The 19,569-nt window shown below is 47.3% G+C and overlaps 1 protein-coding gene across 1 annotated transcript in view; it reads right to left on the bottom strand.

The window, feature by feature from the left end:
• Nucleotides 1-1,274: 1,274 nt before the first annotated feature.
• The window catches only part of C2CD4C (C2 calcium dependent domain containing 4C), a 64,624-nt gene continuing 46,329 nt past the window's right edge, over nt 1,275-19,569 (bottom strand). Inside the window, exon 2 of the mRNA XM_085636897.1 lies at nt 1,275-14,843. Within this exon, the coding sequence (XP_085493023.1) occupies nt 13,467-14,774 (1,308 nt within the window). The 5' untranslated portion in view covers nt 14,775-14,843 and the 3' untranslated portion in view covers nt 1,275-13,466. The remainder of the gene's footprint in view (nt 14,844-19,569) is intronic.

Here is a 19,569-nt window from a genome sequence, read left to right as displayed (position 1 = left end):
CCCGCGCTCATCCTGAAGGGCCCGTCGGGTCATGGTGGCTCCAGACACGAATAAGGATTTCTTAGTTGGGGCTGTCTCATCCACAGGCCACATGCCAAGATCACAAGCAAGGGACAGACTTCATGATACCGCTCGGAATGACGAACGCTCTTCTGGTAGAAACAAAATAAGCTAACGAGGATTTTTATCGCTGATGTAGCGTGCTATTAGCAACGCTTATCTCCTCAGTGATAAAAATCCTCATGCTAACTGCCTAACGTGAGATTATCACTGGAAACCGGCGTTAGCTTGTTGATAGGGACTCACAAACTTAGCCATGATATCCACCTTCCATAGGATATCATGGCTAAGTCAGTCCTGAAGCAGGCGTAAGGAAAGTAGCGATAACAGGGGTTATCTTTTCCTGCCGCTATGCTTCATAGCGTGGGGCTTGATGATAGGAGAAATGTCGCTTAGAGACATTTCTCCTGTCATGTCAGGTCAGGAACGCCCACTTTGCATCTCATTAGAGATGCAAAGCTGGGCGTTAGGAATCCTGACGCTAAAGCAAGGTTTCACGCGTTAGCGTGGCCTTGCTAATTAGGCGATAAAATTATCGAAAACGGCCACTAAAGCGGAGATAATTTTCTATCGCCGCCTTGTAAATATGGCCCTTAGTTTCTAAAAGCAGACTGTTTTCCTGAAAGATTGTCTGCACTTACCTTTACAAGGGGAACAGGTCCCAAAGGGGCCCTTTCCGTTTTGCTAATGGGGGCCACCTCCTTAGAAGTGTCTGTAAACATTCATGGGCAGATTTACAAGCCCCTTGCGCCACTTTTGCGTCACTTTTCCCATGTTAAAAGTGATGCAGGGGACTTGTAAATTTGCCAATCAATGTTTTGCTTCCATCATTTCGGTCACAAAGCATCTCTGCAGAAGACACAGCTGCGGTATTCGGTAGGAACTTCTGCAGCACACCCCTTCCAGACTCCGACTCCTAAAATGCGATTAGTACATAGGAAAAAAGCATTTAACAGTCACAAGCGCCAAATCAGAGCATCTGTGGCCGCCGCAGCGTTTAGTACACCAGCCTGAGTGGGCACGAGCTCTGTGTGGTCAATAAGGTCATCGAGAATGTAGGATTTGTCATCCCCTTAATTTCTGACTCGTGCTTCGCGGCCTCAACCCTGGGGTTTTTCTGCGGCTCCAGGCTCAGGATGTCGAACGTAAACACTGTGAAGCTTTACTGCTTTTCAAAAACAAAGAAATGATGCCAGGGCCTTTACGTTCCTGTTGCAGAAAGTACTTTATTGCACAAATAAGTCGCAAAGTTTCATTTATGTATATAAACATTCCATCTTTGTATTTGCTGCAAAATCCAAACACAGAAAGATATCAAACAAGTGCATACGGTGTAGAAAAACGGGACAGAAAGACAGTCTCCGCCCCCGTCAGCCAGGCCTTCCCCTCTGCCCCTGGGGGCAGCGTCTAGAACGGAACCAACGTCACGCACGGTCAGCGCTGGAGGGCGGGGCCGCAGGGGTCAGAGGACGAGCAGGCAAGAGAGGGTTGCTTTTATTAAGGTAAACATCGTTATAATAATAATTATTATTATAGTACACGTGCAATTTATAACGCGAACATGTCACGCACAGGGATGGTGTCACGCATGGGATGGACCGGCCAATCTTTGCTTCTCTTCCAGGTGATGAGACCAAATTGGGGTTCATGTTTTTTAAATAGAAAATACGAAAGACTAGGGCCTAGTTTACAAAGAGTTGTGCCTTTTGGCGCAGTGCTTTGAGTCGCTGTGCGTCACGTCAAGGCGCCCAAGGAAATAAACCATCATTAAAAAACCCAAAAGTCTTTAAAACCGCTTCTCAGCATTGCTCTGGCATTGGCTGAGAGCGTCACACACAGCCAGGCCCCGGATGTCCCAAGAGTAGGGTCACTAACCAAGCAACGTCAAAGGTTTGATGAAACAAGCGGACAGTGAATAAAACAGGCACTGGAACATGCAAAGGAAAATATACCTTCTCTGTGATATAATGTCTGCTACAGTCTCGCCAAACACACTGCCGGACTTTCATCGAAGTGTGCACCACAGAAATTAAGCTTTTGTTCACTAGAAGGCACCAGCACGCAGCCGGGACTCTGAGATCACCAGATCCCGTGCCCCCCACCCCAGGAAATAAATACCCTTTCAGAACAGTGAGGAACTGTCAAATGTATCCTGTCAGGTGTGAGTAGCAACTTCTGATTAATAAGGGAAAGCAAAAATGTCTATAAATGCAAGATCACAGAGCAGCAACACGGCTCTGAGGGTCTTCGCTGGCCCAGCAGGGCTCTGAGGGTCTTCGCAGGCCCAGCAGAGCTCTGAGGGTCTTCACAGGCCCAGCAGGGCTCTGAGGGTCTTCGCTGGCCCAGCAGGGCTCTGAGGGTCTTCGCTGGCCCAGCAGGGCTCTGAGGGTCTTCGCTGGCCCAGCAGGGCTCTGAGGGTCTTCGCAGGCCCAGCAGAGCTCTGAGGGTCTTCGCAGGCCCTGCAGGGCTCTGAGGGTCCTCGCAGGCCCTGCATGGCTCCGAGGGTCCTCGCAGGCCCAGCAGGGCTCTGAGGGTCTTCACAGGCCCAGCATCTCATTATTGAGTATTTGTTTTCTGATGAAGAGTCTGTGACCGAAACGTGGTCAGCTCGCGGAACACATCCTCCAACTACCTCTTCTCCTATGCACTTATCATGATACTCTTATTAATTATTTTGCACATTTTGTTTGTTTACACTCTTATAAAGTGCACTTTGGTGATTAGTAAATGCAAACTTGAAAAGAAGAATATGTTTATCCTGTCTTTTAGTGGGGGAAAAGAACGCATACTTGCTTAATTATCACCTTCTTAAATTCATAACTTGTTGGTCACATAGTAATTAATAGCTATGTTTTGCTTCATTGAAGTGGCAGTTATATTAGTCAATTAAGGGGCACTACTTTCTCAAATTCTAAAGGATGAAAGAATGAGTCAGCACTCTGGATCTATGGACCTACATGTTTTACAGTATGTGTAGAAGGATCATTAGCCCATCGAGGTATTTACTGACTTGACACACTGGAGTGGTGTTTATCAATGCGGAATCACTTCACACTTCAGAGTCTGTATTGTAAATAACTGACTCGGCCCAAGGTCTTTTCTAGCTCCTGCACACTAGCGACTACGCGAGTCAAGCAGTTTATTTAGGATGCTTTGCCATGTTTCAGTATCACCTGCCTTCTTATATTTGCTGTGACCAAAATCCTGAAATAAAATTGAAAGACTTAGAGGAAGCTTCATTAAACCTCTCTTGCACAATGCAACATTTCTTTTCTTTATGCCCGGGGAGCACCAGTGACAGATCTGCAACCTCCACTAGACTGGGCGCTCTTTAGACTTCATCAGAGAAAAGTGTAGTTGTTGTTTTGTTGTTTTTTGGAGTCCATATACCCATCCCTTCTCCAAAGAAGGGTTCCTCTCACATGACCTTTAGTACATCTTCCAAGTTCATCATTGGGCAAGAGGGTTCTTGTCTTTAGCATTGGGTAACGGTTCTATGTCATCCAGCTTCTGGCTTCTCAATAGAGAAGAAAAATCCTGTCTTCAGCATCGATCAGCAAACAGGACGACTCCAATCCACCATCCGCTCTACCATCTTTAAAGGAGACAGAGGATTCCTGTCTTCATCATAGGTCCACAAGCAGGAAGTGACTCTCTTCACTATCTTTAAAGGTGCCTGCAACAGGCAAGAACATTTCTCTCAACAGCGTCCAATCATTGACACAAAGGCTGCCGTCTTCAGTAGTGATCAGGAGTCAAGAAGATTTTTTCACCATCGTTTAAGGGGCCAGGAGGCTTGCATCTTGGGCAGTGCTCAAGAGATAAGAAGAGTCCAGTCTTCAGCATCCTTCTATGCACAAGAAGACTTTGGTCTTCAGCCTCCTTCCATGGACAAGAAGAAGATTCCTGTCTTCAGCCTCCTTCCATGGACAAGAAGAAGATTCCTGTCTTCAGTCTCCTTCAATAGACAAGAAGACTTTGTCTTCAGCCTCCTTCCATGGACAAGAAGATGACTCCCATCTTCAGTATCCATCAATGGACAAGAAGACTGAAAGAGAAGACTACAGCCTTCAGCATCCTTCAGTGGACAAGAAGAAGATTCCTGTCTTCAGCCTCCTTCCATGGACGAGAAGACTTTGGTCTTCAGCCTCCTTCCATGGACAAGAAGAAGATTCCTGTCTTCAGTCTCCTTCAATAGAGAAGACAACTTTGGTCTTCAGCCTCCTTCCATGGACAAGAAGAAGATTCCTGTCTTCAGTCTCCTTCAATAGACAAGAAGACTTTGGTCTTCAGCCTCCTTCCATGGACAAGAAGAAGATTCCTGTCTTCAGCCTCCTTCCATGGACAAGAAGAAGATTCCTGTCTTCAGTCTCCTTCAATAGACAAGAAGACTTTGTCTTCAGCCTCCTTCCATGGACAAGAAGATGACTCCCATCTTCAGTATCCATCAATGGACAAGAAGACTGAAAGAGAAGACTACAGCCTTCAGCATCCTTCAGTGGACAAGAAGAAGATTCCTGTCTTCAGCCTCCTTCCATGGACAAGAAGACTTTGGTCTTCAGCCTCCTTCCATGGACAAGAAGAAGATTCCTGTCTTCAGTCTCCTTCAATAGAGAAGACGACTTTGGTCTTCAGCCTCCTTCCATGGACAAGAAGAAGATTCCTGTCTTCAGTCTCCTTCAATAGACAAGAAGACTTTGGTCTTCAGCCTCCTTCCATGGACAAGAAGAAGATTCCTGTCTTCAGTCTCCTTCAAAAGAGAAGAAGACTTTGGTCTTCAGCCTCCTTCCATGGACAAGAAGAAGATTCCTGTCTTCAGTATCCTTCAATAGACAAGAAGACTTTGGTCTTCAGCCTCCTTCCATGGACAAGAAGATGACTCCCATCTTCAGTATCCATCAATGGACAAGAAGACTGAAAGAGAAGACTACAGTCTTCAGCATCCTTCTACGCACACAAAGATGTTGGTTTTCAGCATCCTTCAGTGTACAAAACCACTTTATTTTTCGGCATCCCTTAATAGAAAAGATGAAAAAGAAGATACCGTCTTCATCATCCATCAATGGACAAGAAGGTGTTTGTGTTCAGCATCCTTTAATGTACAAGACGACTTCTGTCTTCAACATTCTCTAACAGCCAAGAAGACATTTTTATCGCCAGCATCCAGCACCGTACAAGAATACTACCGCCTTCAGAGATTAGGTAAGAAGATACAGGTTTACAAGATAGATTATATTTTGGAAGAAGTTCAGCAGTTCGATTATTTGTCCTCATGATGTGCGTCTGGAATGTGTCTCACAGCTCCTGTGGTGTCGAAGTCCAGCCCGGTGATGACTAGAAACTGCTCTAGAGCCCTGCCTTATACTGCTTGGGGTTCCAAGAGCAGACATTGCTTGGTTGAGCAAGTAAAACATTTATTTGAGTTTCGATAAGTCTGAGCTCTCATTTATTGTGGGATATTAGGCAGATGACTCCATCGGCTGGCGCCTCTGTTCTCTACTTCTAAAGTCGGCATTTTTTAAAATGTTGATAAATTGGGCTAGATAAATATGGGAGTTTCAGAGGGAAGATCCCAGTATGAGGCTACTTAAGAAGAAAATTCTTGAGGCTAAACATGGATTTAGGTCTGCCTCTTTTGAATTGTACTACTGTCATTTGATCACTTTGTCAACATTGCAAAGCATTTCATGTGAATCAGCTTGTGGAATCAAATTTATGTGTTCCTCCCACCCAGATAAGCCTGCCTGCCATTTTTAACTCGAAAGTTGAGACCAGCGCAGAGCAGGAGCTCTTGGACATTTTCTGGTGTTACTAAAGAGAAAATGGTCTTGACAGTCTAGATCTGAGGTTAGATTTTTAATATTCCACTGCACATGGTACCTCAAGCCAGAAAGGCAAGAACTGAGCAAGGCTTGCAAGGGTAGGGCTAAAAGACATAGCCAGAGGTCCCTGTTGCGGCCGAGGCCAGTTGTTTCGGAGGGATATCATATAAGCAGTGGACACTCTGAAGTATCTCACCTTGATGTGACCTGGAATCGTGAGTCTGACAGACGGCGACCTGTGAGAGATGTGTCAACGTTAGAACATCACTGGGAGAAAAGATGCTTCAAGCAAATGTCGGGTATCAGCGAATCGCACCAAGCCAGGCAAGTTGACGTCTTCCTGAACCCTGATCTCTTTCTTTGGTTGGTGTTTAGCCCGTGAAGTGTTCTGACGGCAGTTCTCAGGGCCCTTCATGAGGGGTCTTATTAATGACAGGCCTGCGGTGTCCTTGAAGACGGGCATTAGCGTTCAGGCAGCTATGGTGCAGAAGCGGTTGGATATGCAGGTGGTCCCTAGAAGACTGTGAGGCCCAAAGGAAGCCTCTAACTTTTGGCCGTTGTAGGTTCTGTGAAAAATGCATTACTACAAAGATGGCGGCTTCCATGGTCTGGTTCTGACTACAAGCTATCAGACGGAAAGTAAAGTAGGCAAAGAAAAGGTGCTTGCAGGAAGCACACCGCCACGTAACAGGAAGTGCTGCAAGGCAACGTGTCACATGGCAGGAAGTCCTTAGTTGAAGCCCTTTCCTGTCTGTGTCTGCCTACAGCTAGCCCAGGATACAAATGCTGCAGGGCTTCCGACTGCCTGTGTCTCAGTAGTGTATTTCGAGTAATCAGTGCACCTCCACTGTAGTGCATGCAAGGAATGTTGTCTCGATATTAAAAAAGTTTTTTTTTAAATTTAATTTTTATTATTATTATTATTACTAATGAAGTTTCAGTTAGTCAAGCAGTGCTTCGCTGGGCCCAGTCGGATGTGTGCTTAAAAACAAGGTTTGAATATGGACATCTGTGGCTTTTCCTTGGGTAACTATGGTTTGTTAAAAATAACTGGAGACCATCAGAGAGGGTGTAGATGACCGAAGACGATTCACAGACAAGTCTTTTAATGCTGTGTGTCTAAGCTTGGACGCGAACCTCTAGGTGGTACACAAATCCTTTACTGTATCTAAAGGGAGCACAGACGCAGTGAGTGCTGGCGTAGGCAAGACAGAAAAGTAATCCTTGAATAGTCAAGGCCCAGTGTGGTCAACCCCTGGTAACCTGCCGATAGCCAATCACCTGCTCTTAACCTTCTGAGCAGGAGGTTCTCGCTTTGTAGAAAAATACACCCGCCGTCTGAGATTTATGTTTCTGAAAAATCATCTTTAAGACTTTGGTTGAGCAGAGATTGGACTCTTCACCGGAAAGAGAAGTTACCCCGCAGGAAGGAGGGCTCGGAGTACCAATGGAGAAACTTGCATGCATGTATCGTAGGAAGCAACATGACCCTCACTCAGACCCCTGGTGGAAGCAATACCAAAAACCCTAGGTTGACCATGGCCAAACCATGTCTAAGAGGGTTTCCTCCAAAGACAAAGATGCTTTCTGAGGTGAAAACTTCTCTTTTACTCTCTCACTTAACACTGATTCAGAAGACTCCCTCCTACACAGGCTTGGCACAGAATGGGTCTGTGGCACCCACAAACCCCAAGATTCACTGGTGCCCACAGATAGGAGAGAACACAAACCAGTCCACCCAAATCCCAGCTATGGTGGTCTTGTGTCACCTGATTCAAGGAGCCAGTCACCCACACAAAGTTTATTACTTCTTACAGTATTGCCCTTAACTTCTCAGGCGTATCAAAGCCAATGTGAGCAGCTCACACCGTATACTGGAAGACCAAAGCACTCAGTGCATGGAATCACCCCTCCAGCCCCTGGACAGTGGGTGGCACAGGGACCCCCAAAGGCTGTACATTGCTACATATATGTGGAAGTGGAAAAGGTCACCTATTGGATACCAAGGCTGTAGAAGACCGTGGGCAGTGAATAGAGGAATTCAAAGACCCGTGGGAGGCGTATTCTGGCATGCGCCGGGAAGGAACCAGTGCATTCTGGGAACAGAACCATGTGCACTAAAAAACTCTCCATGCATTTATCGAAACACTGAAGACCCCCCACCCCAAGCCATGCTTTCAGAGGCATATTTACAGTGCAAAGCTGTGGAGCGGGTTCGAGTGAGGCGGGGAGTTTGGGAGTACATGCCAAGCTGCATGAAACTCACGCCGATGCCATGAGCCATGCATGTCACAAGCAACCTCTGACAATGTGAAGAAACAGTCGGCACCCATGGGAGGGTAGGAGAGGAACGCGCCCACTCTACCTGTCACACCAATGGAGGTCTAAACTTTAAATAATCAAACACCGGCCAGCACTGTCAAACACATGAAGGGAGTGAGCATCTGTCCAGAAGAGGCTGTCTGTTCAGTGGACCAGAGGGGACCTTGTCCTGGGGTGCTGCAATGAGGGGCAAGTGGAGGTGAGAGGCATATGTCACGCCTCTGTTGGAGGAGGGCTGGGAGACATATGTCACGCCTCTGTTGGAGAGGGGGTGGGAGGCATATGTCACGCCTCTGTTGGAGAGGGGGTGAGAGGCATATATCACGCCTCTGTGGGAGAAGAGGTGAGGGGCATATGTCACGCCTCTGTTGGAGGGGGGTGAGGGGCATATGTCACGCCTCTGCTGGAGGAGGGGGTGGGAGACATATGTCATGCCTTTGGGAGGAGGGGTGAGGTGCATATGTCACGCCTCGGTTGGAGGGGGGTGAGAGGCATATGTCACGCCTCTGCTGGAGGAGGGGGTGGGAGACATATGTCATGCCTTTGGGAGGAGGGGTGAGGTGCATATGTCACGCCTCTGTTGGAGGGGGGTGAGAGGTATATGTCACGCCTCTGTTGGAGGAGGGGGTGGGAGACATATGTCACGCCTCTGTTGGAGGGGGGTGGGAGACATATGTCACGCCTCGGTTGGAGGGGGGTGAGAGGCATATGTCACGCCTCTGTTGGAGGGGGGGTGAGAGGCATATGTGACGCCTCTGTTGGAGGGGGGGTGAGAGGCATATGTGACGCCTCACTCCAAAGAAGGCTGCAAAGATACCTGTTTGTTTCATGGAAGACAAGAAGTCCACTGGTACCTCGCTTCCTTCTTGGAGGACTGAAATCCATAATGCCACATCTCACGGGGAGACAGGTCCGACAGCAGCGTGTCTCACCCCCTTTGAAAATACAGGGTTAAGGAACAAGCCTCAACCATCTGAGGGACAAAAGAGGGAATAAATATTCTTCATCTCTGTCTAACGAGTTGAGTGGATCAAAAGTACAGTTCATTCCTAAACTCTTCAAGGGATGGCCAGGCTGAAGCCTGGTGGCATTATGACCTTAAACAAAGACCGGGAACAACTTCTTTCCTAAAACAGCCTTATGCAAAGACATCATTTAGTCCCCCGGAGCAAGCACCCAGAGTAATGTGGGCTGGGATGACAGGAGAACCACACAGATATTCCTTCTCTCCAAACCTAGGCAGACACAAAGGAACCCAGGTGTCACAGAAGACCTAGACCCAGGCATATGAAGTAATCTCCATGACTCACTCACTAGGGGGAGCTGGCTCACACTCCCCAGAGGGTCCTGTCCTTCATCAGTGGGCTCTACCCCTCCACCATGAGGGTGTTCTAGCCCCGCCCCAATCCGAGGCACTCTTTCATTTTTTGTCAATTCTCCCATCACAGCAAGGCCATCAGATGATGAAAGTAATATTTAACAAAACACCAGCATCAGAGTTTGTTTCTGGCTTCCACTCTCTGTTACAATACCCTTCCTTCATCTCCTGCCCCCCCACCCCCGCTCTCTCCTGTGCGTTGGATAGCTAGAAAGCAGACGGTCACATCCATCTTCATTTAGATGCTGTCTGACTGGAAAGTGCGCTGCTCCGCCGGCTTTGTCTATATTTTGAGGCTGCATGTAAACGCCCACTCTCCCCAGGGAGCGGCTCCGTGATGTGCATACAGTCACTGGTAAACCGCCGTACAGTCAGCTATCCTGGGATTTCCATGCACAAGAGCAGATGGTGTCCCTGGTGGCACATTGCAAGTTTTTCGTACATGATCTGGCCAATATCTGCCCCATGGCTGTGCCACTTCCCATGATGAAGGGATAAACTGAGGCAAGGGGTCAAGAAGAAGGAACCAAGGCAGGACTTCTCTTCACACTTCCCCGGGCAGTTCTTTGGGAAGAGGGTGTAGGGGTGCTCAGGCTGCCTCCCTTCTTCCAGTCATGCTACTTAAGGGGCACACTTCATTGCTGCTGCTGGGCGCGAGGTGTGATATTGGGAAAGACGGTGCACTTGGTTCCATGAAAGCATCGCCGTCGACCAGTGCAGACAGCGGGTGCCGAGGGGTTCTGGGCAGACGGTGGGGTTTCTTGGGGCGATGAGACTGCTTCCTACATCAGCATGTCTGGGTCCGTGCACCGTTCTTGAGTTCCTTTATCTCCCTTGAACTTGTAGATGAATCGTGCAATGGAGGTGAGCCCTGGTTCACCTGAATTATCTTGATGCAGCAGAGAGGACCAGTGCCAAGGGTGGGGGGATGGGCAGGTTAAGGATGGGTACCAGGCCTCGGTCGATCCCCATAAATGGAAGGCAAGCTTCCCAAGAGGCAGAGAGGACCCTGGCCTGAGGGGTTTGGGAATAAATACCTTGTTATATCTGGGAGGGATAAAAGGCCACTGTGGGAGAATTAACATCTCTGCCAATTGGCAACCCCTAGCCCGGAGCAGCCGGGGCAGGGGGCGGCCATGAGCAGCCGTGCAAAGATTTTTCGCCTGTGATGTGAAAAAGCATATATCACATGCAAGCTGATGCATTGTGCATTTGGATGAGTTGTGAGTGGGAGTGTCCATGTATACACAAGATATTTGTGCAGGCGTGTGATGTACATTTTTTTTGTATTTGAAAAATGAATGTATGGATTTTTATGTATGTGTTTTATATGTCATACACTACAAATTAACCATCTCAACACGCCCTGAAGCATGGAACGTGGGATGTGCATGCTCCTTAAAGGGCCATCCATCGAATGATGTCACTATAGCGCTCAACCCCCAGCAGACGTCATCAAACAGACGGACATTCTGGGACGGATGTTGTTGGTAATTGTTAGCCATGTAGCACTGGAGTAAGAGACCCTTTTCTTCTCTACCATACATGGCCTTTTTAAATACAGCTTGAGTTGAGGGTGTTTGAATAGAGATGGACATCTCATGTGGATCACAGACCTGGGAATGCCGGCTGGGGGTGCCTCGGGGGCACTTATGTGCAGAAGATGGGACTTAGATGTTGCTCCAAGCATTTGTATTTGAGGCTCAGGGTTTTTACCTCGACTCAGAATGTCGGGCACTGGAGATCCTCCAGAAAAGAGAAAATTATATCTAATTTTCAGATCGTCAAATATCTCCTAGTCCCTCCTGCTCCATGGTGGACCCTCTGGGATGCTCACGGTTGGTATTTATAAGCCTCGCATAGACCTCTGCCCTGGTGACCCAGCTACCCAATGTCCCATGACATGAGGGTCTCTTTCAGCACTTCTTGGCTTTTTGGCCCACATAAGAGTGACTGGTGAGGATGAGAGGCCCGGACTGTGGCCAAGACACAGAACCCAGAGTCTAGGGAACTTGGGACTCCTAGCTGTGTGTGTGTGCGGTGTCTGGTGTAGGAGCTTTGGGATGGTTTACACCTCAGCAGATTCAGTACCTGTTGCTGATCTGTGTCCATATACTGCAGCTAGAATTTCAAGACCCCTGGGAGCAATTTGTCTAGACCTGACTTTCTTTTCACAGGCCAGTGCATTGTGGGTGTTCCAGTTCTGGATTGCTTCCACTGATGCACTTCGAATAAGCTGGACTGTTCTCTCCGTCTCATCAGAGCTTTGGGGGCAGGCGTATTATTTTTTTTTACCACAACGCAGCGAGCAGAGTTGTTGTTCTGCGTTGCAGTAGGGGAAAGAGCATCACAGAGTCAAGCACACTCAGATATGACACTGTTTTCCCCTTACCCAGCTCTGGTGCATAAGCCGACTGCCTAGTGCAGCACCCAGTCCTTTGCACCTTAGCCCAAGGCACTTCATAGGAGTCCACTTCAGCTGGCTCCACCAACGGCCCTGCCATCGCTGCCGAATGCCAGTGCCAGCATTGCCCATGTGTTAGATTTATCACCTTTGAATAAACACGACACTGACAAAATCAGCAGAAAAATTGACATACAGTGCCACCATGTGGTGTAATCCCATGATAAGTGCCGGTGTTTCGAAATAAGTGCTGGTGCTGAGCACCGGAAACACCAGCACAAATTAAACACTGGCCCTCACTGGTGAGGAGCAGGTTCACCTCTTAGGCAGAGGCAGCAGACCCCCAGTTCGAGTCAGACTGTGGCTTCCATGAGGGAGGAGGGTTCAGGCCAGGGTAGCTGGAAACAAATATAAGGCCAAACCAACTACACTGCCCGCTTCGCTGCTCGCTTTTACAAAACTGAGCCCTCACTCGACCTTTTCTGTCGGTTCGGTCACCCCCTGGCCATGGATAAAGAAGAGGTTGGTGTAGTGTCACCCTACTCCAGACAGACTGTAGATGCCGAAGGTACATATCTTCAAGCTGATATTTAAATAACACTCATTGCAAGGTAAGTGAGCTTTAAACACCTGTGCACGTGGAGGGGAGGTAAGTAAAGGTGGGGAGGGGAAGCACAATTCCCATGAATGAGCCCCCCCGCGTCTGTAAACTCGAGACGAGTATGTTCCCCGTTAGTTTCCTGTGCTGCACCCGAGCGGAGGGAACTATGTTCTAATTCTCTGGGTTCATGCACCAACTTGTGCCTCTGCTCTGAGTGGTGAAGTATGACAATGTGTTGTTTTGGTGTTTCGGTCGGAGGGGGTGGGCGGCGAGCAATGTTAGTTCATCATGGTGCAAGCATTCAAACGCTTGTGCTTTTCAAGAAACAAATGAACCAATTTGGTTGCGGGTCCTAAGGCTGAGGAAAGTCCCCTGTGATCCCTGGACTGTGAACACCCCACCTCATCCCCCAGGGGTCTGCATAACACAGGGGGGCGCTCCCTTGCAGATGGCATCAGTGAGGCCTGTTTTGGCAAATAGACTGCTGTCACAGACCGGTAGCAATGCATCTCAGGACCCTTCCTGGGACCCTCAGATGTCCCAGTGTGGCCTCTTCTTTTCTTTCAAGGTGCAACAGAAGAGGGCAAACATGGTGGGCACGAGAGTGCCTCGACAGACCTGTTGTATCATAAATCCGTGGTCTCCCAAGACCTCTTTGGTCTTTTAAAGTGAGCAGGAGTTTCCTCAGCATAACGCGGCATTCAAGTAATAGCTCAAGGACTACATCGACCAGACTGCATTGGGGAGAAGATTAAAATCCAAGATCACATGTAAATATCCAATCACAGACACTACTTGTATTGCCTTCTCTCGGGTCATCAATCGTCCAGATTGCGAGATAAATTCCCGGAGCACCACCCAGTCCCATTTCCCGCCAGTTCATACGAATGGCAGAAGGCTCGTCAGCGGCATCTCCTTCTCGCCCAGTAAAGTGTCCCTCTTCAGGCTGCTCCCTTTGTTCACGACTTTTAACTTCAGTGCCATCTTCTTGACGGTGCCGGACACCAGTCCGTCGAAGAAGAAGTCCTCGTTGAACACCGGGTTCCGGCTGTTCTTGATGATGTTGCTCCTCTGCTTGTGCACCTTGCCTGGATTGAGGTAGAGCACGACGCAGCAGTTGATGCTCTTGACGTCGCAGAGTTTGTCGAAGAGGTTCTCTGCTGCGATGACGCGGACACGCAGGCGGGCATTGGATGCGTCGTACTCGGCACCAAGCCGCATGCTGCCTCCTTTGCTCAAGCTGATGGTGTGCTCCTTGTGCACGCGTTCACTGAGCAGGTCCAAGGGTAGGAGTCCCTGTTGGGCGGCACTGCTTCCTGCTGCGCTCATGGCACCCCGCAGTCTCCGTGGCACACTTGGGCTGGTATCAGCCGAGCTGCACTCGTCCGTCGACAGAGAGCTATTCCTGGCCACCGAATGTTTCAACTTGATGATCTTGGACTGACTGTCTTGGCTGAAGATCTTTAGCAAAGAGACAGACCTGGAGAGCAGGGGCGAACTGAAGGGGGAGGATTCTGCTGAGGAGCAGGATGCATCGCTCTCCCCGCCACTGAAGTACCGGTAGGGGTTCATGAGTGACATGTTGATGTCTGAGGGGTTGAGGTGGCCACTCTCTCCGTTGGGGTTTTTGCGTTGGGAGCTTGGTGAATTGGATTGGGATTGGCACTGAGAGAGACTTCCATGGTCACTGTGAAACAAGGACTCTTTTCGCCGGGTATGGGGACTCTCCATAAGCGTGGCAAATCCATAGGAGGTCTGAGCCTTTGGCACGTAGGGCAGCGACATGGCCGTCTGTGACTGGGGATCAGCGTTGGTGCTGAAGTCCTCCTCCGAGGCCCACTCGTCTGCGCTTTCGATCTGAATGATGTGCCGGTTGGCCGACTTGAGTAGGTTCCTGCTCTCTGAAGCTGCCTTGGTCGGAAGCCGTGGGCTGCGCTGGGGCTTCCGGACAGACAGGTTCTGCTCCGAGGCTGACATTCCAATGTTGGACTTGGTCTTTCCTTCAGCCCCTGCTTCCGCTCCTTCGGGCACCCCCATGGCCAGCTTAGGTGGGATGAAGAAATCAGGGATCTTGTCTGGCGTCAAGACATTGCTGTAGCCTTGTCCTTTGCCTTGCTTATCCACCGAATCTCCGGCACGGCCACCACTGTGGTCCGCTGACCCACGTATCCTGTCCAAGAGCCACATGATGTCAGTCACTTCTGGGAGGAGCCGTGGAGAGCAAATGATGGTGGTGGAACTCCAGCTGCTCGCCCTCTGGAAGAAAAAGAACAGAAACAGAAATTTAGAGTGAACATTGATGGAGCAAAGACCAAAGTCTCCAGAGATCCCTATAAACCCAAAGGTGTTCCTTGGAGCTAACATTTAGTAGTAGCCATATTTTGTTTTGATGTGTTACTTGTCTGAGTTGGTGGTGGTGATATTATCACCTTTTTCAATCATACTCATTTTATCGCCCTCGAGGAGGTGAAATGATTCTAGTTCCCTGGTTGTACCTGCTCTGATGCATTTATTAATCTATTGTTGGGATTATGCCATGGAACGATTCCACAAGAGAAGCCCTTACAGAGAATCTCCCACAAAGAATAATTGTTTCAAAGTTCAGGAGAATCATTACAGCATTGTTTCAGCCTTGAGGTCAATTGATCATGATAGATTAGTAGACCCAGAGCACTACAAAGTGTCCAATTTTATTGCTGAAGAGATCAAAAGTCCAGCAGAAGTGGCAATATCTGTATATAAGAAGACGGCCGACACGTGTTTCGTCTTGGACGACTTTTTCAAGGCTGATAGCATAGTTAATTGTAGAAGTCAAATCAAACCATAAAGGCCCGAGGGGTAGAATTTGAACCCTGGTATTGACAATACCGGAATCACTGTATAATGGGCTAAAGTCAGCCGTAAGTCTTCAGCGCACAGTACTGGAAGGTTGTTGAAGCCGCTGAAGCAAACAGCATTTATGTGAACAGTTTCTATACGACCATGCTATGCCTGTGGTTCCTGTGAGTACAGTGTCGGCGTATACGCCAGAGTGTGTTGTGTTTGAATACGGGCGTATCATGACCGTATAGAAACTGTCCAGATAAATGCTCTTTACTTCAACAACCTTCTAGGACTGTGCGCTGAAGACTTATGGGTCGACTTTAGCCCTTAGCAGGCCTTAACTGAGTGATCACAGCCACCCAGAGAGTATACTAGGCTCTCCCAGGCCCGGAGCTGGTGTTCTGGTCAGCAGCACATGCACTCCCACCTTCCCTGCCGTCTTCTAGTCGTTTTAGAGACAAGCAAAGTTGTGAAGTTACATAACATGCAGCCCCGCAGATTGTTAAAATACTGTCACTGGTTAGTTTAAGCACTCAATAAGTCATCATAAATGCACTCTGACATTCATCATGGCATTCACCCATTTACCCATCCGCAGTAAAACACACAAAAAAGCTCAACAAGCACATGCAAGATAAATTAGAAGAATAAAGTAGGAAAACCATGCAGCTGTCTAACTGTATGCTTAAAATAAAAAATACAATTAAACATCCCAATAAGAGGCCATCTTGCAATGATATTCTACATAGTCTGTTGTTGCTTTAAAGTTCCAACATGGCTGCCACATTTAGAAGTAGCATGTTGGCCATCTTAGAACGATAAAGAATGGTAGACTATGGACAATACCATTCCAAGATGGCTACCTGTTTTAAAAACAGTGGCCATGCGGGATGCAGTGCATTACAGATTAAGTGAACAGTAAGCGAGGGGGACAGGGGTACTGCATGGGGAGCCAGTTACACTCTAAAGAATAAAAATGAAATTAAAAAAGGGAAGGAAGAAACTAACAAGGATCTATAAAAAAGGAAAATGGAAAACTCAAGGGTCCACCAGCCGTGGCACTCATGTGATAAGACAAAATGCCATCACTCATAGAGCTATAGGAGCAGTGGCTGAAGAGAGCTCATTTCCTGGTCAACCAATCAGGGCTCTATCCTATAAAATTGGCTTTACAATAAAAACAACTCCAGCCTCTTATATTGAGCATAATCTACAAGGCAACCACCAGGGACCACTCATAAGTTCATAAATAAGTAGAACATTGCGCGATGGGAAAACTATGTGTACAGCCCTCTTCCTCCAGGGTTCGTCACAGGGGTAACTAACTCCAGCATAGTTACAGAGGATGGGGATCTCTCAGCTTCCAAGTTACACCGCCTTTAACACAGTGTAATACCTATCCACCCTCGCAGGCCCGTCGGCTTTAACAAATGCCTTCACCTTAAATAAGTCAGGCCTACTACCTCTGTCTTAACGTTGCAGTATAAATAGATCAGACCTGTGGCATCTGACATAAATGTTCCGAATGCACCAATCAAACCTTTAGCCTTTCTCATTGGCCTGTCAAAATAAACTGCTCAGGCCTACGGTATTGTACATAATAACATTTCTATCATTGCACACACAGTCCTAAAATCACCAATATGTGTACAATTCCTGTTGGCAAAACAATAGGCAACCCCAGCCAAAAGGATCTAACAAGGATTATCACACAGCAAATATTCAACCCCAGGTGTTTGTCCGCTGGTTTGACCAACATCAAATCCCTTGCCTGGCGCGGTAATATGCGAGATGCTGTGTAGCAAATTATCCGTCACCAGCCCTCGACGCAACAGCCATCGGCCCTTAAAAGAGTATTCTTTTCACTTGTGCTTATCACAATGAATATGTCAGGCCTACTGGATTTGAAGTAACGTTTCATAATAAACATTTCAGAACTTTGGCATCTAAAATCATTTTTCCCTGCAAACCAACTCAGACATATAGCTTTTACCACTGTCTCCACACCGTACCAACTCACGCCTAATGTATTGCTCCTATCTTTCCCACTGGGCACCCATCAGCCATACAGTCAACAAAGTAAACATATATGCAGAACTAATGCTGACAGAAAAATATGCAGCACCTTCTAAGAGGCATTAACAATGATTATCACAGGGAAAATCTTCTACCCCCAGAACTTGTCCATGGCTGGTTGCCACAACCAATGCCTTCTACAGTAAAATGTGAAATTCCACGGTACAAAATACATGCATACGGCCTTTAAAATAGTGTAATGCCCTTCCACCCTTAAAGGCACAGTGGCTTTAAAAAAGGCTTTTCACAATAGATAAGCCTGGCCGGCTGCCTTTGTTAAAAGTTTCCAGTAAAAACAGAGATGACTTGTGGCATTTTACATAACTTTTCCCCTTGAACCAATCAGGCATTTAGCCTTTATACACAGCTGGTCAACATCACCGGCTCAGGCCCACTGTAAAATACAATGCCCCTATGGCGGTCTAAAAGGATTTTATAATGAACAACAGGAGCAAAACCCATAAACCTTGTTGAGACTAGGGTAAATATGCAAGAGACAACAAACAATCTCAACTGGTATCATTTAGAATAGATAATTAAAGGTGCATGTACGAGACATTACAATTAAGAGAAAGGAAGACTCTCAAACAATAAGTTTAGAAAAAATTATTCAAAAAGCGTCTTGTATTGGATACAATTAATCAGTGACGGCCCGTGTAGGGCGTTTTACTGGGGCGGTGACGTGGTGCATAGGAGGGGCAGGGTGGGGGGTTGCAAAATGCGGCAAACGGCCGATTTCAGGTAAGTTACGAAAAAAATTAATAAAACGAATTTCGTTGCGTGCGCTGCATCGCATTTTGCGACCCCCCCACCCTGCCCCTCCTCTGCGCCACATCACCGCCCCGGTAAAACGCCCTACACGGGCCGTCACTGCAATTACATTTGACTTAACACAGGGACCGGTTGTTCACCAATTAAGGCAGGTAGAGTATTTAATGCGTCGAGAAATTAATCAACGGCTTCATGCCACCACTCTGGTGCAGTATCATAAAGCCAGCAGGATCCCTAGGGGGTTTAAGACTCCCACTGAAACTAATGATGTTCAAAATGAATAAAAAATGTATGGACAAGTGGTACTCGATTTTGAACAAGTGTTCTTTAGACCTAATTCTTCTAATAGTAGAAGAATTATCGAGTGTCCTGAAAGGATTAGAACAAGAGATTAAAGAATTACAGGATTCGCTAAAATGACGCATGACAGGCGAAGAATGGATAGCATCTTTGGATGACATCAACAAGAAACTAGACAACTATGCCAAAGAAATCCATGAACGAAAAATACGAAAGTTCAGACGAGACACGATAGACTATAAGTTAGACGAGGTATATACATGGGCAGAGATATATGCACAAAAACGTACATATGAAAAACCTGGCACTACATCCTCAGAAGAGAGCCTAGTATCTATCAGTGAAACCAGAACATCACGTCCACCTGCATCAACAACAGCAGATACTATTTTGGAGACAAGTCAAGCAGCAAACCATGCACCTACGGGCCCCACATTAGAAAAATCAGACACGGCAAAACCCGCAGAGGTCGTGGAAAGCTCAAAGCAAGCGGGTGTTGGTCGCAGACAGAAAAAACATTAGTGGTGAATATTTCACAGACACCACTTACCAAGACACAAACATCAGTTCTCAACAAAGGTATATCCTTTGTGCCTACATTCCAAGCGAAGTCATTAGACATGGAGATAGACTTATATAAATTCACCAGGAAACTTAAGCTTAGACATTTTTTTGCCAATCTAGAACCGACTACAGCGCATCAACCTGAATACAGGGAATTCAGACCCAAAAGCAGTTTTCTTGCTCCCGTCTCACACAAAGTCATTGATTCTTTTGAGACATTGGTGAAAAGTGATTTGTCTCATCTGCCTCGCAAGCCCAGTATACGACATAACCTAACACTCAAAGACAGAAAAGCACTCAAATCCTTGAAGTCCGACAAATCATTTGTTTTTTATCCAGCAGACAAGGGAGGAGGCCTAGTGGTAATGGATCGTAACTACTATGAGTCCAAGGTAGAAACCGTCCTATTAGATGAGACTACATATCTTCCTCTTAACTATGATCCCAC

Source organism: Triturus cristatus, chromosome 12 (genome assembly GCF_964204655.1).
Source record: "Triturus cristatus chromosome 12, aTriCri1.1, whole genome shotgun sequence".
Classification (NCBI taxonomy): domain Eukaryota; kingdom Metazoa; phylum Chordata; class Amphibia; order Caudata; family Salamandridae; genus Triturus; species Triturus cristatus.
The sequence above is the reverse complement of the archived record's forward strand: the minus strand, read 5'-3'. Positions and strand labels throughout refer to the sequence as shown.